The following is a 27,791-nucleotide window of genomic DNA, read 5'->3' as shown; positions in this document are numbered from 1 at the left end:
CGCGACTCCGCGCACGTCTGCCACAACTAGGAGCTTGATCGTCACGTAGAGTGGTAGGCTCAGTCCGTCGAGGATGTCTTATTGATACTTGGACAATTCATGAATATTTTGGTGATTCGGTGATAAATATTAAGTTCATCTGTATCCCAGTTTTAATGAAATTAAATTTTGGAGACTGAGCGAGATTGAGTTTAAACAGAAGAAACACAGTTTCAGCAACAGCAACGTAAACAATCCGGTCAAGATTACTGTGGTTTAAACAAGGAAGAACAACTCATCATTTCATTAAATGAGAAACATCGACGCGCCTTCCAGTTTCTCAGACATCGATGCAGAAGACATCGGTAAGATATCGTGTTTCTATCATATTACACTAAGACATAGCCAGGGGCGGATCACAGGGTCACGTTACAAATGTCTGAAATACACCTACTGATACGGGTCACAACACACGTGTATGTTTATGTGTGTTGTGACCCGTATCAGTATAGCATATGTGTATTTCAGACATTTGTAACGTGACCCTGTGGGCGGATCAAGGATTTCCTAAAAGGGGGAGGGGGGCGAGAAATTTGTCGCAATAGTCAACGGTGTGTTGCCAAAGGTAGCACCCCGAGCGCGAGGAGGGGGAGGGTACGGGAGTGGGTCTTCCCCCTCCATAAGGGGGGTTTGGGGGATCTCCCCCCAAAAAATTGTGTTTTCTAGAACGTCTCAGAAGCGATTTCCCATGTTCTGAGGATTGTTTTTATGTTTAATTAACAAGAAGAAAAAAACATATTTTAAGTATGGCCCAAAGACCTTTTTTGTGTATTGGAAAGAAAATTAAAGTTTCGGTTCAAATTCTCCATCAACAGCGTGTTTTAGAAGTCAGATGGTATTATTATCGGGGCAACCTGGTGATGACAAATGTATGAATCCACAGGGGGCTTGTTCATTATTACCTAATTTGGCGTCCCCCCGGCAAGGGGGATACGAGAGGTCCACCGTCAAAAAATAAATGTAGGGACGCACAATATCTAGTCTTCAGACGTGGTACCTACAGTACAGTACTTCATGTAATAGTTTGTCGTACAAAAGAACAAATAACACAATAACATCGTTGCTGTTTAATTAATGAGTTACTCATGGCATCACTAAGTTGCTAAACAAACAGATAAGTTCAAATCAGTGCGACACCCAAGGCCACTAGCTATATAGTCTCGCGTTTTTTAATTGTTGACTAATTCACTAGTGTAGACAATGGTATATCTGAAATGTCCACGCTGATTAACTCATGTAAGGGCGTGCATATTGTGGTACATTTGCTAAGCTATCTGGTTAAAATGGTACAACTTAGGAGGCACATACGCGTCACCTTTAAATTAAATTTAAAATTATCATACTTGTAAGTACAGCGTATCATCTCATTCTGGTAGTACAACTTATTACTACGTACACAATAGTATGCTGTGTGAAGATACTTTCTTGTGCGTATGGATATGTTTAGTCGATTATACATAATTGTCAGCCGAAAAAAAACTTTATCGTTCTTGTATAATGATATGATTAATATCTCCCGGGCGGTTAGGAAGGTTACAATAAAAAGAATTAATTTTCAGATCATCTATAATGAGTGGTCAATAATAGAATTATGCAACTTATGCTAGTATATTTCTGCCAAGCGTTGCAAGTTGCAACTTGGGGTTTTGTGAAGGTGGTAAAATAAAAAACACACTTTAGGGTCAAGATACAAAGTAGACGAGCGTAGTGATGCCAAAAAATATTGTTTTAATAAAGAATATATAGTAAAAATATCGGATAACAGAAACCAACAATATTTGCTAGGATGCCGTATGGGATGTGTGGGCGTAGCCCCAGATTTTTTTTTATACAAGCTCCGTGCATTATTTGATGCATTTTAAAATGTTAATATGTTCCCATTCCCGGCCGATCAGACCATTTCGGGCCGGCCCGGAAAAGGTCAGTCCGCCGCCAAAAGGGGGGGAGGGGAGAGCTTAAATATCGTCTAGTCATCAGTTTCCGCGCGTTATGTATTTCCGCGCAGCCATTTTATCAAGCTATATCTCGTAACTACGTGACCTGCTGGACACAACACAAGGATATTTTAGACGTTTGGCCATCGTCTGTAAACTGACACAAAAATTACCGGAAGTTCGTCTGAAAAACATCAGAAATAATCACTGATTAAAAAAGCACAATATTTGTAGTATGACAAACGTACGAAAATGTTGTATGCATATGAGGCCATTTTTCCACTTCCGAAGAGCCAAGGAGACATTCTTATATCGATAAACAGTGTTTTCAATGAAATATTAACCTTGTAATGCAATGAACTTCCAATTTTCAACAATTATTGACAGAACAAAATGAGAAATAACTTACCATCAACCAAAACCGATTTAAGACTGCAGAAAAAAATGATAACAGATTCTATTTTATAACTAAATAAATAAAATAAATAAATTTATACAATAACATGAATTCGTTCAATTTGACAACTTGAAAAATCAATTAAAAATGTGAAATTTATAAAAATTGTTTTGATAATAAATTTGACAATCAAAGATAAAAAAAAATAAAAAAATATACACACGGAAACATATGGCAGCTACTTATATTTGTTAAAAATTGTTTGTTTTGATATTTTTAAAATACAGTTTTATGTTGCTAATTTTTTGTTTCCATTAGTAGATTGTATACATGTTTATGACAGTCATCCGTAATTTCAACAGTTTTATGCCGATATGAGTACGAAATTGCGATTGCTTCTTGAGTGCGCAGAAACTGGTAACCCGAGGATACTGCAAGTAGGCCTATTCACCTATAACAAGTTACATTATAGATGTATTGAGCTATATTTTCTCAGATTTCAATTTTCATTAAATTAAAGCAAAGTCGCATAAAACAATAAGGTTTAATGTAAAGTTGACTACAAAAAGCATACAGTTAGATGTTTATTTTCATTTTTTATAAATGTAAAAATTTCCAATCTTTTTTACATCATTATTTTTTAAAAAGAATATCAATCCATGTGTACACCATTTGGAGAACTTTTCCAGACTTACTATATGTAAAATTGCTGATGACGGTTGGCCTAGCCATCCAAAACATGTAAACCAAATAAAACCTACCTTTACGGAATCCTTGGTGTTGCCACTCCATCACTTACCTATTTGTATTTACCTTCCTCGGTTGAAGTAAAATACTTCCACATGAATATCTGTCTTGGTTCCATTTTTTTTTAAATTTTGTATCAGTTCCTCCACAACTGAGTAATTTATTTCATTTTCCCTGTGTTGTTGTTAATTGTCACTGCTGATATTTTAAAGTCTATAATGAACAGCGAGAAACAAAATTAAAGATGTAATCCATGCCCCCTCTTGTACTCTCCCCCTGGCTCGGGCCTGCAGCCCTTGCTTGAACAGATCATGCATGACTACCGTGCATATTTCCCCCAAAAAAGGGTACTAAGTTTTCATTCCTGCAATAAACCCTGGTTACAGATTTCATGTGCTGATATATATTGTGTATGTCGGTCAAAATCTCATTATAGATTTACTCCTACACAATGATTGAAATGCATCTTTTAGGTTTGATTGTATGCCTTACGGTATGCAACACTGTTCCGTTCAAGCAATTATTCCATGATGTACATTAGCTAGTTAAATAATGGATAGTGAGATGCTACTGCAAGCCTATTGCTCAATTTGTCTGATCAGAGACGTATATATATATTACAAATACAACTCTGGTCACGGTCTGATGACAACAACTACAAATGTATGATATTGTGTTTTATTATTTTCGTATTATTATTTCCGACAAGTGATTGGCCAGGAGTGGATCACGTGTCCACAGATAAAAACCGATATTGACTTGGAGCGCATGACTGTTGTTGAAGGACTGAGTGTTTCTAAACATAGAATTATGATGTGTCTCAAAACGAACGCACCGTCCCGGTGAAAATAATAAAACAATTCGTCCTCGGTCAATATATCTTTTTTCGGGTCGATAAATCCAGGTATCGACCTCAGCAAAAGGTTATAATTGGATAATATTAAGAGTGCCCGCAGGGAATATGAAAAATATAACTCATGTTTATCAAAGGACCAGCTAATCTACTTGTATCATCCACGAGATGTTGCGTACAGATTTGAATGTTAAGAAAATATTTGTATACCTGTGGAATAGCTGGACGAAATAGTGACAACATGACCTATGCATCACACAATTTTGTTAAGCAGACGATGATAAGTTGTTGCAATATAAATTATGTCAAAATTTTACCTTTTCCAGGTACCCTGTATAATTTCTATTGTTTTATAATCCAATAAAAAGGTAATAGTAGAAAAGCTGCTTTTCCGCATGTTTCTGTGAAAACAATGTTAAAATTACTAGTTTTTGCTTCATTTTCTTAAAATTCTTGCAGAAATCAAATACTTAAGCGTTTACTTTCACCACTGTACCCAAAAGAAATTGATGATGTCCAAAACCTTGCAGTACATGCAGAGCTACGCAAAATGTCAGGGTACAAAAACAGGTCCTCAAACGATATATTGAGAGAAAACAAAGCTTCCATAGAACATAATCTTCTGATATAGTATCAAATGATTGTTCAGGAAAATATCCATTATTATGCTTCAACTTGACAGTAGGATGAGGGTCCTACAAGTACGAGTCCTTTATTTAGATCAGTTGATATACATGACTGTGATTAGGAAGCTGCCATGCTTTTTTGTAGGGGTGTCACAAACGCCAACTAGAGTGTATCACGATATATTGCAACACAGAATGAATATATTGCGATACGTATCCCCACATATTGTCATAGGAAGGATGTGCTCAATTTTATAATAAGTTGAGGTCAGAATGTTATGAAACTTAATCATATATTTAATATATAGGGACAATTTTGTAGGGGTGTCACAAACGCCAAGAGTGTATCACGATATATATATATTGCAATTATATAATACAGTCGAACCTCGTTATCTCGAAGTTGACGGATCCTTGGGAAACTTCGAGTTATCCGAGTATTCGAGTTAAGCGAGTTCCTATGTTTGGCATAAAGCTTGGTAAAGTGTTTGGTCCAATATAAGGCTATATATGTCATTGATTTCTCTGACAATCAACGTATTTAAACAGTCGATAAATGACAAAAAGATAACTATAAAATAAAAAATAACAACTTATTCATAATCATATTCATTAATTAATTAATGTTACAATAAACACACATGCTGTCTCCGACCTGTGCTATGCTGATAGAAATTTCAATGCTGAAAGTGCGCAAGTCTTTATACAAATCACTGTATTGGAGCGTACACGTTGGATTGCTCAGTTGATTTCGACATTCCGAAATGGTATGACTTAATCAGGAAACATATCCACATTTATAGACCCCAATGACACTTGACACCTCCTCAACACGACGGACTCATTAATAATTATCGTATTGTTCCTATAATCTCTCAATTAGTTATCAGTGCCATACAAGCTCCTGTAAAAACATAAACCAGCGAACCAGTCCTAGGCTGTGATTTTTACTGTGGAGCTTATTTACGCATGACCGCACACTGTGACCCATTTTCCGGTTAGAATGTGTCTAGAATGTGTCCGAAACTTTGGTGTAAATAAAGTGCTATTCAAATTGTTTACGGGCTCGCAGTAAGTACTAATTGTTGTTAATCAACATTGATGAAGTTTGTACAGTCAAACACATTTTAATGCCATAAGTTTAATCGAAGTAATTATGACCAAGCGTAAGCTGGTCTATGAGAACGATGTTTACCCTAGCACGTATCAAATAATTAAAGAATATATGATAGACTTGTGAATCTTAAGAAACTTCGAGGTAGGAGATATTTTTATGTAGGATTTTTGTAGTTGGGACCGATATTTCACTTCGGGATATCCAAGTTTTTCGAGTTTTCAGAGTTCGAATTATCAGAGTTTTTATTACTAAGATTAAGAAGAGTTTTGGCCGGGACCGATGAAATACTTCGAGTTAAACGGGGTCTTCGAGTTATACGAGTTCGAGATAACGAGGTTCGACTGTATTACAAATATGGATTACATAGATTTAAGATTTTTGTCAAGCCAACCATCGATTACAAAATTTGAACTATTAAAAGCCTGCTTTATGCTCTTTTGCATATCTGTAAGTATTTGTAATAATTTGCAAAGTTAAAACACCAAGCAGATACATAAAAATATGCTTTTGAAAAATATTACGATAAAGCAATATTTCATCACTGTATTGTAGCTAGTACGATTGGATATACCCGTGTTCTGCGATTTACCTGTTTTCCAATATATTGTGACAGCCCTACTATTTTGTATTAATAATCATTCTCTGCTATAGATATACATGTATATACAAATGTGGTAATTTATCAAATAACTAATAAAAAAGTCAAGACAATAAATTATAATGAAAGTCACACACCAATTACAATAGACAATAGAGTTTGTCATCCAAAGTGATGTAAACAACAATTCAGTTTTGAGGTTTGTGGTACAATCATCCTTAAAGCCTTGTAAACTTCTGCGCTATAAACAACGTGTACATGTGATCATGACTAGGAGGACACTGTAACCTATACATCTTGGGATTGCTGCATCCTCAAAATTCCAGGGGTTTCACCCACTTCTGTTCCCCTGGAATTTCTATAATGGGATTTCTGACACAACCTGAAATTTAATTGGGGGGGGGGGGGGGGGGGGGGGGAGGTGCACTTGGATGAGGAATGGAAGGGGGCATTGACCAACAGATGGTTGGGCGGATATGATGTATGAAAAGCATTATTATACTAGGACTGACTTGATATATCACTGACTATACAGTACAGCTACCACCTGTTGCCATGTTTTTTTTACTGTTGGATAATTTGTTAACATTAGTGGTTTTTGCTCCAATGAGGCTATTCAAATGTCGCATGTACATAAATCAATTATCTTGATGAATATTGCATGAATTTGGGAAAAAAGTAGCTTCAATCTCTATCAATGATCATTATCAATTTAAATTGCTAACACTGTCTTAAATCAACTATGAAATAATGAATTATTAGTGCTTTGGGATTTAAGGTTGGTCCACTAATTCTCAAAATTGTGCAAATTTGTATTTCTTCCATGTAATTTGTAAGGCAAATTTAGATAATTTAAACCAAAACGTTAAAAAGGTTTGCCCTTAAGTGTTGTTTGAGGTGTTAGGTAAATGTAGCTGACAAACAAGTTTGATTGATGGTGTACATTACGTTATAACTTTTTCAGGTTTATTTTTTCATGCAATAGCTCATAAAATAATGGGAGCTACAAAACATTCAGACATTTTTATAAAGTGTACATATACAGTATATATATACATATACTGGCAGAATTTCACATAATGATATTTATCCAGATATATATAGCCCTGCCACACTGTTGACAAATGTACTTACAATCTCCATGATGACCTACATTTTTAGGTCACCTGAGCTTTGTTCAAGTAACCTTTTCTGATCGCTTTCCGTCCGTCTAGGGTAATTGTTCTACATTTTTGACTTCTTCTCAAGAACCAGAAGATGGAATTTTTTCAAACTTGGTCAGAATCATCCTTGGTAGATGAGGCTACAAAATTGTTAAATTGGGATTCCTATTCCAACCCTAGGGGCCAGGGTGGGCCCCAAAGGGAAAATTAGCCAATATTTCAAAAATCTTCTTCTCCAAACACAGAGAAAGATCACCAGGATGTTTATGTTAATTGTAAAATTGAGAACCCCTTGGGCCATCTGTCTCCCTTGGGGAGGGGGTAAAGTTTACTATAGTTTATATAAGGAATTAACACTTTTGGGTATATTTTGTCAATTTCCAGTAGGAAATTATTCTTACTTGGTAAGAATCTATTTATGTGTTCTATTTTTACATGAGACATAGCAATGAATGGTTGAGACATATAGATGTCAGACACATTGATGGATGCATATATATAGGTAATAAAATGATAAAATAGACTGAAATGAGTATGTATGCTATTGTGGTTAAATATCATCGTGAGAAGGTATGTACTCTATGACAAATGTGGACATACCAGATATAGGTTTATGTACGTATGTGCCAGTATACAAATGAGTGAACATTTTGTTATTTATTGTACATGTACATTGCATTGATGAAAAATCTGAATAAAAAGATAATTAAAAAAAAAAAAAAAAAAAATCTATTTTGGAGGAAGATGGTATCAAAATATAAAATTGGGATTCCTGCCCCAACCACAGGGGCCAGGGCGGGGCCCAAAAGGGGAAATTTTACCAATATTTCAAAAATCTTCTTCTCCGGACTCGGAGGAACTACAATCAATTGCTCTGCATGGATGGAAAGATCCTGGGGGGCTTTATGTAAATTTCAGTACCACTGGGCCATCTGTTTTCCTTTGGGGAGAGGGTAAAGTTTACTTCAGTTTATATAGGAAAATAACACTTTTGGGTATATTTTGTCAATTTTCAGCAGGAAATTATTCTAACTTGGTTGGAGTGATTATGATGCCAGATGGCAATTAGATCGTATGAGAAAATCATATACTGCCCCATCCCTAGGGGCTGGAGGGGGTGAAGCCCAAATGGGGAAATGGGGAAAAGTTAAAAAAATCTTCTTCATCAGACTCAGATGTGTTAATAACATATAATACTCTTCATGGATATAAAGGTCCTGAGGTGCATTATCAGTATGAAAAAATATGATCTGTTGTACGTCCTTGCCCCAGGGGCTGGAGGAGTGGGTCTAAAAAGCGGAAAATGTGTTAGATTTTATAAAAACTCTTCACTCAGATGGTACAAGATTCAAACCAATTTCTTTTATGGATGGAAATGCCCTTAGGTGCATTATATAAACTGTTAGCTTTATAACCCCTTGGTCATCTGTTCTTGGTTCATATCTAGGGAAATAACACTTCTGACTACTGTATATCCTGTCCATTTTCAGCAAGATATAATTCAAACTTGGTTGGAATAGTCATAATGAAACTGAAATCAAATAGTATTAGAAAGTAAGATCCTGACCTATCCCAGGGATTGGTCACAGAGGAAAATTGGCTTAATAACAATATACTATTTCTCAAATAGCAAAATAATTTATTTGAATAGTTTTTAGAGTTCTTATCGTTTGGTGACATGACAAGTATTGTATTTCACTTTGTTTACATGTTGATTTCCACATCACAGCTCAACAATGAAATTGAGCTACGAGTACCTTTAATATAACTCAGGTGACCGCTAAGGCACTTGGGCCTCTTGTTATATTCATGACCCATCATGCTGATGATCTGATCATGATATGTACAATGTTTGACACTGCATTTGACTGCAGTAAGCCCAGTTATAGGGGACTTGATAGAATATAAGCCCAGCTGGTTAGAGTATGTTGGACTGATACAGATGGGGCTTGTTGAGTTGAAGCCAATAATCAGCTATTATGCTTGTTTACGGTAGTATAATTATAAGCTATAATTAGCTAACCTAATTAGCCCATCTAGGGGGCTTGTTTAGTGTACAGGGTTTGTGCCAGCTATTTTGGGAAAGGGCCCCTGTGCAGGAATTGGGTAAAAAAATGTCATCAGTATTTGGCTAAAATTGGGAAATATCCTCCGTGTTCCTACATGTACAGGTCTGGGAAAAGATCATAAGTTTGAAAAATATCAAACCTGCAATGTGATTAGCAAAATATTCCTGTAGCCATTTCTTACAGTGAAATTTATAGCAGTAAATAAACACATCAATTTTCAGTGTTTTATTTATTCAATTTCAAATTTTCGTTTCTTCATGGAAGGCGATACTTTGAATGAGCACATATAACAACTGGAAACTTGTATAAACATGCTTTTTAATCCAATTGGGAAAATAAAGTCTGAATTTGGGAAAATACAGGGTCATTTTTCAATTGGGAATGGGTCCCTAATCCAGACCATATATATTATGTACACCAAAAAACCCTGGTGTATAAGTTCCGTGAAATGAGTGAAACATGGAGAGGAGCTATAAACTTGCCGTTACTGTCGATTTATTGTAAATAAAAAGTGACATCGCTAAACAGGGACAATTAATATTGTCATTGATATTAGTTGTCTATGTGGAAGATATACATTATTTAAATAAATAAAGATATCTTCATAATAAAAGTTTTTGTATGTTTGTGATATTCTTGACATTGCCTCAGCTATACTATTACAAATGGTTTGTTTCCACTATATGACTGCTATAAGTTATTGTAGAACTACAGTTTAGCTCAGGTATGTAGTTGGCAGACATACTTCAGGGGTTACATAATGACCCTGAACAGATAAATTATGTATTTACCATGACATGTGTACATTCCCAGTTAGTAGCTAGAGAGGTGGTACTTGATGTTTGCCAGGCAACAGGTCATAAAGCAGGAGTCGTAAATAGTAGAGGCCCTGAGACATGCACAGTTGATATTCTCCAGAAGTCTTGAGATTTTAAATGCTCCTATCTACAAAATGTACCTAAGACATATGTGTTAAAGAGACTTATATCAGACTTCCATTTAAGAGAAATTTCAGGTTTCTTTACTGGTAGTTTGAAATACAAAGAGTGGGAATGCGCAAGTAGTGGAAATGTTTAATTTTAAAAAGACTGGAAACCTTACTGAAATACTCGCAAATGACGTCCGTCTCTACTTATGGTAAGGGTACAATTTCATCCCAAGATGACTCTGAGGTTATAGTTTGGTGCTGTCATCTAAAGGAAATAGCTGTTTTAGTATGTTACATGTCCTAAAGGATTTTGGCCACGGTTTTTAGGTCACCTGAGACAAAGTCTCAGGTTACCTATTGCGATCGCCTTTTGTCCGGCGCCGTTCGGCGTCCGGCGTGCATCCGTAAACAATTTTCATTTTCGACTTCTTCTCCAAAACCCCTAACCCAATTTCAATGAAATTTTGCAGAAACCTTCCATGGCCAAAGGTCAACTAAAATTGTGAATTATTAGCTTTTCCCCATGGGGAGGGGGTAAACTTTACTATAGTTTATATAGGGAAATCACATTTTGGACCATCATATGTTTAATTGCCATTGGAAGTAATTCAATTTAGGTTAGCATTATCAGTATTGGGTAGCAGTTTGATAGTATGCACATATCAGCCCTGACTGACCCCCCCGGGGCTGATGGGTGGGGCCAAAAAGGGTTGAATTGACTGAAATTTCAAAAATCTTCTTCTCAAGACCCAGATATGGTAGAATCAAATACTCTTCATAGATAGAAGTGTCTTAAGGTGCTTTACCAAAATTGTGAATTTCATGACCCTGGGGTCTCACGTTTCCCCCTGGGGAGGGGGTAAACTTTACTATAGTTTATATAGGGAAATCACATTTTGGACCAATATTTGTTTAATTTCCATTGGAAGTAATTCAATTTGGGTTAGCATTATCAGTATTAGGTAGCAGTTTGATAGTATGCACCTATGAGCCCTGACTGACCCCCAGGGGCTGATGGGTGGGGCCAAAAAGGGTTGAATTGACTGAAATTTCAAAAATCTTCTTCTCAAGACCCAGATATGGTAGAATCAAATACTCTTCATAGATGGAAGGGTCTTAAGGTGCTTTACCAAAATTGTGAATTTCATGACCCTGGGGTGTCACGTTTCCCCTTGGGGAGGGGGTAAACTTTACTATAGTTTATAAAGGGAAATCACATTTTGGACTAACATTTGTTTAATTTCCATTGGAAGTAATTCAATTTGGGTTAGAATTATCAGTATTTGATAGCAGTTTGATGGTATGCACATATCAGCCCTGACTGACCCCCCGGGCTGATGGGTGGGGCCTAAAAGGGTTGAATTGACTGAAATTTCAAAAATCTTCTTATTAAGACCCAGATATGGCAAAATTTGTTATGGTTTATAATGGCAAATGATACTTTGAATATTACATGTTGATAACTTGATTCAAATTATAACCCTAAGTTGACAGTTTGATACTTTGTAAATTTTGAGCCATCCCTACCCCCAAGGGCTGTAGGGTGGGGACCAATGGAGTCTGTGTGCTAAAATAAAATTTCTTCATTTTCCTTGTTTAGAATCGGGGCGCTAGGTTCCAATACTTTTCAGTCTTAAATCTTCATGCTAGATATTGAATAAGGTGGTTTTATTGTTTTTTGTCACTTTGAATAATATTTCTGTTCATGTTAAAAACAAAAATCAACTCTCTGTATAAATATATCAGGTGACCGTTAAGGCCCATGGGCCTCTTGTTTATAATTTTATATTTACAGTCATTTGATACAATAATAAGTGTAGTGACTGAGACCCCGTCTCTCTCGGTACTCGGATGATAAACAGGCCAGATGACGCCCCATCTATATCAGCCTAATGAATATGCATATTTTGAACTTGGCACGAGGTCACTTGATGTGCGAGTTATCCGATATCCTGTTCCGATTCTGACACGCCCCCTTTACATATTTATATATTATCTGCAAAACAGTGTATTTAATGACAGCAACCAATATATGTTGTATGGGTAAAATCATCAATCGACAAATAAAGACATTAGTTCTCCGAAAGAGAAGTTATGCATTCAAGCCTGAATCACTGAAATCTATTTCGGTGTATTATCTACGTATACATTCAATGTACACTGTATACAATTATTGCAAGTGATCTACGTTCGCGATTATGACATAACCATTTTGAAAGAAAGTATATGCGTTCCATGTCTACGTGCTCTAATACTACATCAAACTCGGATACAAAAGCTGTTTGGTAAAACTTTCACTTTTAGACTTTGATATGTGGATGTGTAACATTATGATGGAGTATTAAGTAATAGGAGGAATACATGCGATTTGTCAGCAGACATCAGAACATTACAGTAGATATTACATTGCAAAAATATAACTCTAAAAAGTCACATCATTTAACTGGCTCTTACATCATATTATTTTGTTTTAAATCAAGTAATAGTATTATATGGAGTTTTAATTCGTTGTAGCTGTGCTTAATGCGTATGTTATATACGTCTTGCGTCCCTGCCCTATCAGAATCGTCCTCCAATGTAAATGTTTACGTAAATAGTGATTTATCTTTGTCCTGTCTTCAACCTAAATTGGTCGAGAATTCTATTAAGTATGTAGTTTATGTCAATAATCACACTGTCAGACGTGTTCATTGAAACAAATCAAAAATATATAGGAGGGGTATATCTCCTGAACCCTAGCGATTGTTATATGGACCAGTGACCCAAACGTGCCACTCTGACGTCACAAGTACCACATAACCTGTTAGCTCATTAAAATGCTCGCCAGTAAGGAGCGGTCACCTTTGATTGCCTATATCTAGGTAACAGAACACTTCTGAACACACGTTGATGGATGATTCGGTATTCATTTAAGTATATTACAGGGTTCACTGAATGTAGAAATCGTGGCCAAAACCCTTTAAATGAAAACTTTTGAAAATAACTTTCAAATATCCACACATTGATATGGTTTCTGGTAATAAAAATGTTTATAAATACTTATTACAAATACTGATGAAAGTATCAACAAAATTTGATATTGCCATTGATGTCTTGTGTCGTGGTTGGGTGGCGCAGTCAATAACACACTCGCCTTTCATCAAGGCTTGGGTTTACTCCAGGTACTCCAGTTTCCTTCCACACGAAGACCTGCTGGCACTAACATCTGGGCCAACAAGAGTGATAAATATAGATTGAAATAAATGGTTTCATAATTGTTGTAAAATAAATAATATTTATATTTATGTATACATGTATATGTCTTGTGCCTGATGGAAGTGCTGCTATATAAACTCTTGTCATATGTGATTTTATCATGTCATATATGCGATACGTATACTTTATTGTAAGTTGTAACATTTTCTCCTTGTAGATCATATCCAGCCCTGTGATGAGTTGTCCCCTCTAGTAACACCGAGGGGCCTGCCGTATGGACGGTCAGGCCAGGAAACCTGGTCGTGTGCATGGGCCCCAGACAACTCGTTCTTTGCCTGGTCCTGTGGCTCCCGCACTGTACAACTTGTTCCCTGGGACAAAAACACAGGACATCTGTAAGTCCAGGCATCTAACTGATACAAAGCAACATCTAATACCGTCTTTGCAATGTTTTACTTCATTCAGAACAAGAAATCATTTTCACTAGAAATTTGAATTTTTGCAAGACTGGATGAAGATTATTCATGTTTCTGTTGCTTCAGTTCCGACTGAATCATAATTTTAAAACTTCAAGCAGCAGATACTTTGTTAAATGTTCTCTTCTTCACTGAAGCTTTGTAATTTGTCAATCTCTCGCTAGCACCTCTGGTTAGTTAGTTAATTGTCAGAATAATGTGATCAAGTGGATTGTCATGCTACCCTGACCAGGTTAAGTTATGACATTTTAATAAGATATCACTTTTAAAGTTACACTTGAGTGGCCTAGCTATCATCAGTGGATACTGTCTTCATACGGAGTTAGGATCGTGAGAAGTGCTGTTCCTTCAGTCATAATGTTTGCCCCTTCACTATATATACAGCTATAGGTCTTATGTTGTTATGTTTTCTGTTGGATCAGGACTTCTGAAGCTAAGGAATACAACAGTTGTGCTGAAAGAAGACAGAGATTAGTGAATCAAATAAGCGAGGAACACCTGACGACCCTACGACTGATTGAGGATCTGGTAAAACAGGACAGAAATGAAGGCAGCAACAAGCAACAAGTTAAAGGACGAAGAGTTCCCCGATCCATTGACTGTGGAGGACACATCTCTGCCGTGGCTTTTGGTACAGGAACGTCAAAGCATGACTATCAATCTGTGTGGAAGAGATTCAAGTTTGATGATGTCCTGATACTTGCCACAGGGTTACTGAGCGGAAAAATAAAAACCTGGGACTGCAACACAGGTAGAGTGAGAATTTCTCATCTAGTATATATGTGATATCACAGTTACATCAAAGCCTAGATAAGGTGGAGATCTGTAGATTATGTGTGTTGTCTGGTACAATGTCACACCTGGTCTAGATATAGCTACACCACAGGTAGGGAGAGTGACTTGTAGAGAATGTGTGATGTTTTGAGGAGGCACGGTAATCTAGTGGTAGGACACCGGGCTCGTGACCGAAGAGTTGCGGGTTCGAGTAACTGCACGGCACTGTGTTGTATTTTTGAGTAAGATACTTGACTCCACTTGTTCCAGTCTACTCAGCTGTAAATGAGTATGTGGTTGGGTAGTGCTAGAATTGTTGAATGCTAGCTGTGAACGCCGAAATGGCAGCACCAGCTGTATGCTCCCCAGGGAGTTGAGAAAGATATAGGCTGGGTGCAAAGGCCCTATAACCATGGATAATAATTTGTGAACCGCTTTGAGACGACCTACGAACTAGGTTGTGAAAAGCGGTATATAAGAACCTCCAATTATTAATTATTGTATCACACCTGTGTTTACGAGGGAGATAGATCTGTAGAGTAGGTACAAGATAGTTGGCCTGGTACAATATAACACCTCACCTGAGTCTAATTCACAGATACAAAAGGACGACTTGTAGAGTATGTCAATGCATAAAAGACACTAGATGTATAGATCTACATATTTATTTTAAGATAAGGAAAAGTCAGAAATATTTTTGTATTGTAGGTAATCTGCTGATGGAACTAAGTGACCACAGAGACAGTATCAAGGAGATCAACTTTGCCCCAGACAGAAGCTTGTTATTTGTTTCTGCTTCTCGCGACGGGACACTGAAGGTTTGGGATCTCAATGATGATGGAAATATGACAAAAACTTTACGAGGGAAAGCATCAGTGGCCAACTCCTGTAAATGGTCGCCAAACTGCAAGATGATCGCCAGCGTCGGCAACAATAAGTCTGTAAGTATGGTGAAATTGGTTCAGTCACCTTCGTTCTTAGATAAAAGTGGCTAAATAATGAAACAGCTGGGTTACTAAGACCGTTTTATACAGGAAGTAATAAAGCATGACATACTAACGGGTGGTGGCTGAAAAATACTGAGGCTTGACTAGGTTGTTGTGTGTACTGGGCAACATAAGACTACTCTCTACCAATTCAATCGAAAGTTAAACCACCTAGGAATTTTCAGGAAATATAAAATGAAAGTCCCATGTTGTACTAACTACTAGGATGAGGACTAACAAGGCTACAAGTAAACAGAAATTATGAAATGCTGAAATAAACAATTGAAAGTTAATATTTTAAATTTGAGTATATATCATCAAAGATAACACTTGTTGGTGTAGTAAGAATATGTTTTTTGGTTCAGTTTTCAAATTGTCAGAGATTAAAACTTGAAAACAATTTATTTGCAGGTGGCATTGTTTGACATGAGTCATGAGAATAAGTTTACGCAACTGAAGGGTCATTATAACGATGTGTGTTCCTGTGACTTCTCCCCGGACGGGGCCCTTCTAGCCACCGCTTCCTATGACACCCGGGTTATTTTGTGGGACCCTTACACGGGTGACGCCATAGCTGAGTTGGGGTAAGAGTTCTGAAACAAGCATGGACACTTTCCTTTTCATGTTCATATTGCTGCTCTCCCGTTCTGATAGATTTCAATACTCTATACTATTTTCACTCATTAACTCATTCACCCCTAAAGTTTCATAATGAACTTTTCCAACCTTTGAATTGGACGAGTTCAAATGTGTCTTCAGGGGTAAATGAACCTGTGTTAACCACACATACTTACTGGCATTGCTAACTAGGTATAACAAATTTTAAATCTGTTTATTCCTAACATATAACTTTTTGGCCCCGAATGACCTTTGAACCATTTAACTTTTATTACATATAAATTTACCATTTACAATATGTGTATTACTCAGAGAAACCAGTATATATATATATAACTTATCATCATGTGATACAAAAGAAAATTTCTATGAACAGACATTTTCTTCTTTATAGTCCTTTCAATAAGAAGTAAGTGTTGTTTAAATGAGACATCAACTTACACATTTTAATTTATCAAAGAGATTAATGATCAAATAGCACAAGTTAGGACGAGGCTATCTCAAGAACTTTCTATGTTACTCATTACTACACCATTGTATTAGCTTTATACATCCGTCATTCACAGACACATGTTCCCAGAGCCACGCCCAATATTTGCTGGAGGTGCCAACGACCATTACCTGAGGGACGTCAGCTTCTGTAACAACGGCTTACAACTGGTCACTGTCTGTGATGATGGGTAAGTCACTAGAACTGGTCACTGTCTGTGATGATAGGTAAGTCACTAGAACTGGTCACTGTCTGTGATGATGGGTAAGTCACTAGAACTGGTCGCGGTCTGTGATGATAGGTAAGTCACTGGAACTGGTCGTGGTCTGTGATGATGGGTAAGTCACTAGAACTGGTCAATGTCTGTGATGATAGGTAAGTAACTAGAACTGGTCACGGTCCATGTTGACAGGTAAGTCACTAGAACTGGTCGCAGTCTGTGATGATGGATAAGTTGCTAGAACTGGTCAAGGTCTGTGATGATGGGTAAGTCACTAGAACTGGTCACGGTCTGTGATGATGGGTAAGTCACTGGTCACGGTCTGTGATGATTGGTAGGTCGCTAGAACTGGTCACGGTCTGTGATGATGGGTAAGTCATTTGAACTGGTCACGGTCTGTGATGATGGGTAAGTCACTAGCCACATGTACGGTACATGGTCTATTACAAGTCTCCATGTGTTTTACCTATTAATAGGTTTCTCAATTTTACCTGTTTTGGTAGTTTCCTATTTATTCACCTGTATTTGTAATTACTAGTGTGTTTCACCTGTAAATGAGATACTTGTGTATTTTTACCAGTATTTGCAATGATATGTGTGATAAACTTGCATTTTGAAGTATCTGTGTTTTACCTGTATAATTAAATGCAATAAATAAAACAAATAATTTACCTGTATTTGTAGCTACATGCGAGTGTGGGACCTACAGGACACCAGTAACCCGATGAATGTCGCCAATCACAGCAATGCCCTGTGCTGTTCAGTCTCCCCGAATGGACACACCATCGCTGTAGGGTAGGTAGTTTTGTGCTCATTTGAATCATGTTATCATAGTATCATTATCATGTATGACAATGTATTGGAGATTATGGTGAGAGTTTGGGTAATTATTGTATAATGCTGAATTGATGTTAATAAAATTATTTCTGTACTTTGGAGAAGTAAAACAAATACCACCCTATTTTACCAGTATTTTAGATCAGCATATTTTCATGTTTATATGCAAGAATATTCATTTGCAAATATAACTCTTAAGGTCTTTTGTGAATATGAATTTTATAGATAATTACTTATGGTAATGTTGAAATAGTTTCTTCCCAATCATGAATACAAGTATATGAATAAAACCTACTTGTTCTTTGTTTGTGAAATAAAATAAATCCAACAATGAAGAGATTTACAGTAATGAAATAATGAAGTTTTGAGTTTAAACTCATACAACTATTGTATAGGAGGGCGATGTGTGTAGCTAATGGATGATTATGAAATCTCTTTAAGTGATCCTAGGGAATTGTCCTCCAATGAGGGCTGCACCATCCATGTAGGTTAAGCTGTTCAGGTGATAAAATCTTGATTTGTGATTATATTTCTTGCGGACATTGAACAATTTGTTAAAATCACACTCACCAGGACTTAGGCAGAAATGGTCATTTTTCAATTCAACCAACAGTGCTTCTATCAGAAAAGTTACTTGAAGACATAAAATATGCAATATTGTGATAACATCAACAATTTTAGGACACTTGAGAGTTTTCAGTATTGTCCAACCCTTCTGTACAGGGTCAATATAGGAATAAGTTCGTAATATATTTTACCCCAGAGGCTCAAGTGACTGTTTGCCTTCTATTCTCATACATCGTCTGTTAAACATTGATTTTTTTTCCACTTCCTCCAGGTAATCATAAAAATAAGGCTTAGAGTTACATGATATATTGTGTGTTGCTAACTAAGATGGAAAGCTATGAAATTTATCCATATTAATTACTTTTGACCTTCATTTAAAGTCAGAGGGGTTAAATATTGCATGATAGATCTATAAAGCCTAAGGTGGTGATAGTGTTTAGCTGGCTGGGATATGGAATAACTGTTATTAGTTTTGCTCTCTTATCTGGTACAATTATACTCATGTGACTGTAAAGCCCCTGGGCCTCTGGTCTTATAACTGATTCTCTCCCCTCCCCCACCCCCTAGTTTTCAGGCTATAAAATACATTTCCTTTTTTTCCCCCTTATTTTTTCCAATGCACATATTAAAAAAGAAAAAAACCTCTTCTACAAGTATGAAAATTATTGTTATATTATCCATTGTATACTTTAGGAATGAATAACTAAGAGTTTGTACAAAAATAAATGCTCAAATTACTTGCTTAATGTTGTAATTCTGTTTTCACTATCAGGAAACTAGTGATCATCTTTTCACTTGTTCTTTAGTTTATATTTTCCTCTGTGTAACTCAATAATCCAGACTAAATCTGTTAAAAGTCACAACATTCTTTCAGCATTACTATGAGTGATAAGTTTTGCCAGGAAAAACAATCTGGGTCTGACAATTACAGTGATATATAATTTATTGTTACTCAAAACTGTTGGCCTTGTCTGACAATGGGGAATATCTCCTAGTGACATTCACCATGTAAACTCATCCTAAAATACAAAGAGCGTTGAAATTTACCCTTGGTTGTTTTAAAATTGATTTGTCTGTTAAATATCACTCTCCATTAGAAAAATGCTGCACTGAATAAACCATAAGGTCAAAAGGAGGCAGTATCAAATTTTGAAGTGATAACTGGGAACTGCTAAGTTTGTCTTAACTGAACTGTTTAAAATTATAAAGACAGCAATACATTTTGTGTAAAACAGACACAACTAGACCTGTCTTTTAACTCATACAAAAGACGCAACTAGACCTGTCTTATATCTCCTACAACAGACACAACTAGACCTGTCTTATAACTCCTACAACAGACACAACTAGACCTGTCTTATAACTCAAACAACAGACACAACTAGACCTGTCTCATAACTCAAACAACAGACACAATTATACATGTCTTATAACTGCAACAACAGACACAACTAGACCTATCTTATAACTCCAACAACAGACACAACTAGACCTGTCTTATAACTCAAACAGACACAACTAGACCTGTCTTATAACTCAAACAACAGACACAACTAGACCTGTCTTATAACTGCAACAACAGACACAACTAGACCTATCTTATAACTCCAACAACAGACGCAACTAGACCTGTCTCATAACTCAAACAACAGACACAACACAACTAGACCTGTCTTACTTATAACTCAAACAACAGACACCACAAGTCCTGTCTCATAACTCAAACAACAGCCACAACTAGACATGTCTTATAACTCAAACAACAGACCCAACACAACTAGGCCTGTCTTATAACTCCCAACAACAGACACAACTAGACATGTGACCTATCTTATAACTCCAACAAAAGACGCAACTAGACCTGTCTCATAACTCAAACGACAGACACAACTAGACCTGTCTTATAACGCCAACAACAGACGCAACTAGACCTGTCTTATAACTCCAACAAAAGACACAACAAGACCTGTCTTATAACTCAAACATCAGACACAACAAGACCTGTCTTATAACTCAAACAACAGATACAACTAGACCTGTCTTATAACTGTAACAACAGACACAACTAGACCTATCTTATAACTCAAACAACAGACGCAACTAGACCTGTCTTATAACTCCAACAAAAGACACAACAAGACCTGTCTTATAACTCAAACACCAGACACAACTAGACATGTCTTATAACTCAAACAAAAGACACAACAAGACCTGTCTTATAACTCCAACAAAAGACACAACAAGACCTGTCTTATAACTCCAACAAAAGACACAACAAGACCTGTCTTATAACTCAAACATCAGACACAACAAGACCTGTCTTATAACTCCAACAACAGGCACAACTAGACCTGTCTTATAACTTAAACAACAGACACAACTAGACCTATCTTATAACTCCAACAAAAGACGCAACTAGACCTGTCTCATAACTCAAACGACAGACACAACTAGACCTGTCTTATACCTCAAACAACAGACACAACTAGAAATGTCTTACAATTCCAACAACAGACACGACGAGACCTGTCTTATAACTTCAACAACAGAAACAATTAGACCTGTCTTATAACTCCAGCAACAGACACAACTAGACATGTCTTACAATTCCAACAACGGACACAACTAGACCTGTCTTATACCTCAAACAACAGACACAACTAGACCTGTATTATAACTCAAACAACAGACACAATTATACATGTCTTATAACTGCAACAACAGACACAACTAGACCTATCTTATAACTCCAACAAAAGACGCAACTAGACCTGTCTCATAACTCAAACACCAGACACAACTAGACATGTCTTACAATTCCAACAACAGACACGACGAGACCTGTCTTATAACTTCAACAACAGACAAAACTAGACCTGTCTCATAACTCAAACACCAGACACAACTCGACCTGTCTTATAACTTCAACAGCAGACACAACTAGACCTGTCTTATAACTAAAACAACAGACACAACTAGCCCTGTCTCATAACTCAAACAACAGACGCAACTAGACCTGTCTTATAACTCAACCAACAGACACAACTAGACCTGTCTCGTAACTCAAACAACAGACACAACTCGACATGTCTTACAATTCCAACAACAGACACACCTAGACCTGTCTTATAACTCAAACAACAGACACAACTAGACATGTCTTACAATTCCAACAACAGACACAACTAGACCTGTCTTATAACTTCAACAACAGACACAATTAGACCTGTCTTATAACTCCAGCAACAGACACAACTAGACATGTCTTTTAACTCCCAACAACAGACACAACTAGACATGTCTTATAACTCCAAAACTTGTCTTTTATCTTAAGGAATAAATGTGTAACTGGTATCTCTTGTTTGGTGTTTTATCTATTTCTGAAAATATTGTCACCTTTTAAACAAAATCAAAATCGACCAATAAAATGGTCTGAATGATATATTCTTTAGACATGTAGACATACATGTGCGATGTAATTGCAAAGTGTTATATTGAATATATTTGAGGTCAAGTGAAGGGTTTTTGGTCATAGATAATACCTTATCTCTGTAGAATTCAGTTTTCATGCACTAGACATTATATATTCAGTAGTATGGAATACCAGGAAACTAGAGAGGAAAGTGTTTGAATGATAGAATTAAGGACCCCTGTACTACTACCAAAAACTATAACGATGGATTAGAAACTAGCATGACTATAACTTTGATAGATTATTTCTGAAAAGAAAACCATACTATCCACATTTTTATGGAAACAATAATAAACTTAGATAAAATAAAGGAAACGGAAAAAAATCCACTACAGAACAAAACCCTGGACCTCAGATCTTCATACTGTCGCTTTAACCAACTGAGCTAGCTACCAGTTGGAGCAGGGATTCTTAATAAAAGATGTTCTGAACGTAAAGTATGTGTGTGATTTAAACGAACACAAAGTCTCTATAGAAATAGATTTTTATTTGAAAACATGTTTTTTGTCTGCGAAAGTTGTGATGTCAAATCTTAATGAAAAACTACATTTTAAGAATTGATATCCTTATTTAGGTAGAACGTTTATATAGTTCATTTATTTTTCTCAAACAGATATGACCAAAAATCTTTCTTTTGAACAAGAACCAATAAAATGACTTGTTTAAGGGTTAGTTTTGTTTACTAGTTCTCAATGAACGAACATAATAAATGGGAACAGATCTGTTCCCTGAGTTTGATTGATGCTTTGTGTAATACTTTGGTTACAGCTTGATAGGCACCCTTAATATTTATTCAGACAAATTCGTTGCTTTCCTTATTTCCTTATCTTACCGATGCTCGGCCTATTGGCCGGGCTTACTAGTTTGGTCCATGTTTTGTTCTGCAGAAGTGATCTTTATGGAAAAGTCAAATAGACTGTACATGATGTACAGAGGACGTGTCTTTGCAGTTCACAATCGACTCGCAGGCTGCGCGGAAAGCCAAAACTTTCCAGCACAGCCTCATGAATATGCAAAGTGAACAGTCATGTGACTAGTTAATTGTGTGAGGTTTGTACCGTGGTCATTTTTATATATATATGTAACTATGTAGGTATTGTATTAAGTATTTGTGTGACTTATAACTATACCATCAGTAAACTTACACCTTGTATGTTGGAATGATGTACTACTAGATGTCAACTTATGTAAAACAAAACAAAAATAATATATAAACATCTGTTACCATGTTTTGATAGACATTCATACAAATCATTGATAAGGCCATGAGTGAAAACAATCCCATCTGTAAATTGTAGCATTCATCAGTTTTATAATCAAAGAGTAAATGCCTGCATATATTCCTATATTGATTTCATGTGTATTTTTATCACAAGGAGTATTTCATTGATATAATGACTTGCTACTGATAGTATTATGCGATATATTGTAAAGTCATGTCACTCATACAATCTTTATTTACATTTATTCCCATTAACGTTGTCAAGTTACGAGTCATTGGAAGAACTTGACTATCATAGTGTTGCTTGATGATTTCTCTATGACTTGGGACTATAAACACCTTGTAAATATAACTGAGAGGCATGTGTACACATCAGCACTGGTGGCATCTCCCAGGGGACAGTACTCTGAACACTGCTTTTTTTATTACAGTGACAGGGACGGAGGTGTAGCGTTCTACAGGACCCCCAACAAAGTGGCCAGTCTACAGCACCAGACACGTCGCACCATCCGCACACTTGTACCATCCAATATCATCGACCATCTCCATCTGCCACTCCGCATCAAGGAGTACCTCAAGTACCATGCCATCTAGGACTATGTTGTGACTAAGAGTACGATATCTTTTAGGACTGGTACCAAGGGAACTACACCATCTAAGACGAAGCCGTGTTCCAGGAGAACTTTACTGTCTAGGATCAGTTACTGCACCAGGGCATGCACCATCTTCAGCATTTCTACAGTGGCAGACTTCATAATTTATCAGTGAAGAACTTCTTTATCTGTAGAACTTTCTATCACGCCACAGCCATTCCACAAGTTCAACTATTCCCAAAGTGTACATTTTCAAGATGCATATATAGCTATCAACCCTCCAACCCTCCCTCACTAGGAGGGAGACTCCCTCATGTTGACCAAAATTTACCAATCTTTCTTGAAACTCCCTTATTCAAGTCCAAACTCACACAAACTCTAAATCTACATCCTGTGGTCAATGATCTCATGTAGCTAGTTACTGCTGGGTGTGTGTAATGATCATAACAGGTGTGTCTGAATCACATGGATGCTTTTTGGACTTATTTGAAAGCATAAAAAGGGAAAGATCAATTGAGCAAAGCAGTTTTAGTTCACATTTTACACACTTTCTCCCGCAGTGGAAATGAGGAATGAGGGAGATCTCCCTCGTTGAAGATATGTTTCTATAGTGAGAGGCTTTTCAGCATCAAGAGCAAATTATACACAAGCAAGTTTTCTACCACAAATACTTCGCATTTTCATTCTTAAAAGATCTGATTCACTGTAATATTGATTTTTGCACTTGAATCTAAATCATATAAAAAAATGTTTTAGAATTAAGCATAATACTATCATATTTTGTAGTATCTTTATATACAAACCAATGTAGCAAAAACAGCTTCTTTAATACAACAGTAAAAGCTTCTATAGTTCATTGCAGTTGTCAATACATTTAGTATTATTCCATATGACAGGCAAGAGATAGCCTATGATGAATAGATGTTGATTTTGTAAGATATACATGGCTTGATGTACTCTAGCAAATGTGTTAGCTACAAGTGTGTATTCTGATTAGCTTTAAGTATTACTACAACATATGTACCTCAATATATTTGCCGTTACACCTTTGGTTATCATGTTTTGAATGGTTAGCTCAACTAGCCAAAAGCCCAAGTAAGCTTCTCCCATAGTGTGGCATCTATTGTCTGCCAGGATTTCCTAGTCCAGGATGGCTGAAATCTTTTTGACTTAATATGACTAATAGAATCTTCCCCTACTCTGAGGGTGTGACAGGGAAATCTCCAACCCGAGCGATGATGTTTTTTGGTTGTCGAACAATGGAACACGTGCTACTCGGCACGAGGCTATCTCCCCCTAGGGGGTGACGACAATCTTATCTTTCCCGGCTAAAATTGGATACACACCTGTGAAGGGTGGGAGAAATGAAGTATATCTTTGCAAAAGGGATTCAATTTTGGTGTGAAGTAGCCCTAGGCCAAGGGGATTTGATGTTCATAAACCATGGATGTGCAGTGTGGACAGAGGGCTGGGTCAAAAAATGGGAAAAGGTTTAAAAGACTACTGTACATCCATAATTATGGTTTGTCAGATTTTATCTATATTTCACACGAGGCAATCAGAATCAAGGCGATTTAGGGGATATAGAAGTATGGTCAATAAGGAAACGAGGAATTATGGGTAAACACTCAAGCTATATACCAAAAGATTGGGTTGTCACAGTCCATATTAAATAGTGGCATACAAAGTGTTTAGCCTGTTTTCTGCTTGTATATTAACATGTTCATTTGTCTAGTGAGGTGAGCTGTTCAGATTTATGTGCCTTTTATCATGCAATTATTATCAAATGTTCCCATGATGGGAATTAATGTCCTCAAGCTTTAATAAGGCATTTGAAGCTTGAGTATGAATAATCAATTAGTGTCCTCGAGTTTGAATTTTTGTACTCGGAACTGATGTTTTAAAACTCTGTGTTCTGTTTATTTTAAATGTATTTAGTAGCATTTATGAAAAAATACATTAAGCTGTTGATCTGGAGCAAACTGGATTTGCTTATATCTTACTTTGAGTTTTAAAAAGAAAAAAGAAATCTCTGTCCAAGATATGACTATAACTTGTTCCCCTCTTCTGTACATAATATACCTTGCATTGTTAAAACCAGAAGGTAACCCTCTCCTGCTTATATCATTAGCACTGGTTAGTAAGTCAGACAATCTTGAAACTTAAAGGTTTATATAGCCTTGAAGCAATTAACTCATTGGGTCAGGTCCAATAAAAATCTTATAATTGTGATATTTCGTTAATTTGCAAATGATAAAACCATGGTTTTCAGCTCATCTGGTGCGCATATGCCATAGTACAATGTCTGTTGTGCATCAACATTTTCCTTTAAAATTTTACATCTTCTGATTGACAGGTTGGATTTCAAACAAATTGGTTATGATGCATCCTTGGGACCCGAGAATCAAATGTGTTACGGAAAGTTATGACTTTGCACTTCTCGGGTTCAATACTCGAAAATTTGTGGATTTCAGCCTTCAAAAGCCTACTCCTTCTGAAGGACTATTCCTGTTCTTGTTCTGAAACACCAATTGTTACATGTAATTTTCTTAGAACTAAGTCCCAGGGGTAGGGCAGAACCTGAGGGTTAATTCTGGTAGCATGGATGTATTCATCTCTTCATGCCCGCTATGTTTCCTTGTACAGACTCTTTTGATATACAAATGTCATATTTGATAGATTTTAAAATCAATATTTCCAGGTGAGCTATGGGCCCTTCAGGGCCTCTTTGTTATAAATATTGTGCTAACAAAAATTTGACTTAAATGTTTGCACAAAGATGACACTGGTACTATCTTTCTTAATTGAAAGCAGCATTAGTTTATTTGTATATAATCTGTTAAAAAAGTTCAGTTGCTTGTTTTTTCTCCACAATTGTCGTACTACTTAACAATCAAATACCTATCAGCATTCTGTTATTGGGTAGCGCAAGGTTTTGAAACTTAGTAAATATTTTGTGTTTTTTTATGAGAACATGTATTTACCGCTTTACAATCACTACTGTAGATTCATTTATTTTTGTTGGGTTAAAATTTCATGGTTTTCATAATTATTCTAACCGGTTTCATGGACATTATATTTCGCTGATTTCTAAGTTCCCCTATCTATATCATACCAAATTTATGTTTTCGTGGGGATTTAATTTCGTAGATTTTTGCCCCACCAAAATTTATGATTTTACAGTATGTACAATGTATTTACCACTTACAATCACTATGTACAACATATTTACCACTTACAATCACTGCTACTAGCATATCCACTCAGCATTTGGTGGTTCATAAGAAAGCGACATTTTTTTAAAATTTAATTTTTTAGTTTTTAATCTGACATTGGGTGTGTTTCTCTGCCTCTCTCCGGGCTGTTCAGTTGTAATTGCTGAATGTTTGCCTGAACAGTCTTCCTCTGGACAATTTGGAGTTATCTCCCCTTTCGTTTTTGATTTACAATCACTAAATAATTGAGGGTGGTGGGGTTGTGCAGTGGATAGCAAACTTGCCCTTCTCCAAAACAGCCATGGTTTGATCACTGAAAAAGTATTGGGTCACCTGCCAAATGACAGGGTTTTCCTTGGTACTCCAGTTACCTCCCACATTAAGACCCCCTAGAGTATATATGCTGATAAAACTTGTTTTGAAGGAAATATGAAGTTTATTACAGTATTGAAAGGATTGTAATTTAAAATTCTTTGGTAGAAAACTGTATTAATATAACAAAGGAAGCATTTCCCAAATTTGGTATTGGAATTAAACAAGGAGGCCGTTTTCAATGATAGAGTACCATTGATTGATCTTTAGGTCACCTGAGACAAAGTCTGAAGTGACCTATTGCGATCGCCTTTTGTCCGTCGTGCGTCCGTAAACAATTTGC

At 36.4% G+C, this 27,791-nt stretch overlaps 1 protein-coding gene across 2 annotated transcripts; it reads left to right on the top strand.

Moving 5' to 3' along the window:
• LOC110445851 (WD repeat and SOCS box-containing protein 1-like) lies at positions 1-27,791 on the top strand. 2 transcript variants are annotated; one of them, XR_002462401.1, is made up of 9 exons: positions 1-344; positions 13,884-14,061; positions 14,565-14,893; positions 15,625-15,857; positions 16,314-16,486; positions 17,087-17,200; positions 17,915-18,025; positions 22,994-23,156; positions 23,760-24,154. XR_002462401.1 is itself a non-coding variant. In XM_021490671.1 (8 exons), the coding sequence occupies exons 1-8, from the start codon at positions 290-292 to the stop codon at positions 23,920-23,922; spliced, it is 1,356 nt and encodes a 451-aa protein (XP_021346346.1). In that variant the 5' UTR covers positions 1-289; the 3' UTR covers positions 23,923-27,791. The 2 variants fall into 2 exon arrangements, 1 of the variants encoding a protein (XP_021346346.1); XM_021490671.1 differs by lacking the exon at positions 22,994-23,156 and having other exon boundaries at positions 23,760-27,791.

Source organism: Mizuhopecten yessoensis, unplaced genomic scaffold (assembly GCF_002113885.1).
Source record: "Mizuhopecten yessoensis strain PY_sf001 unplaced genomic scaffold, ASM211388v2 scaffold2383, whole genome shotgun sequence".
Lineage (NCBI taxonomy): Eukaryota > Metazoa > Mollusca > Bivalvia > Pectinida > Pectinidae > Mizuhopecten > Mizuhopecten yessoensis.
The sequence above is the reverse complement of the archived record's forward strand: the minus strand, read 5'-3'. Positions and strand labels throughout refer to the sequence as shown.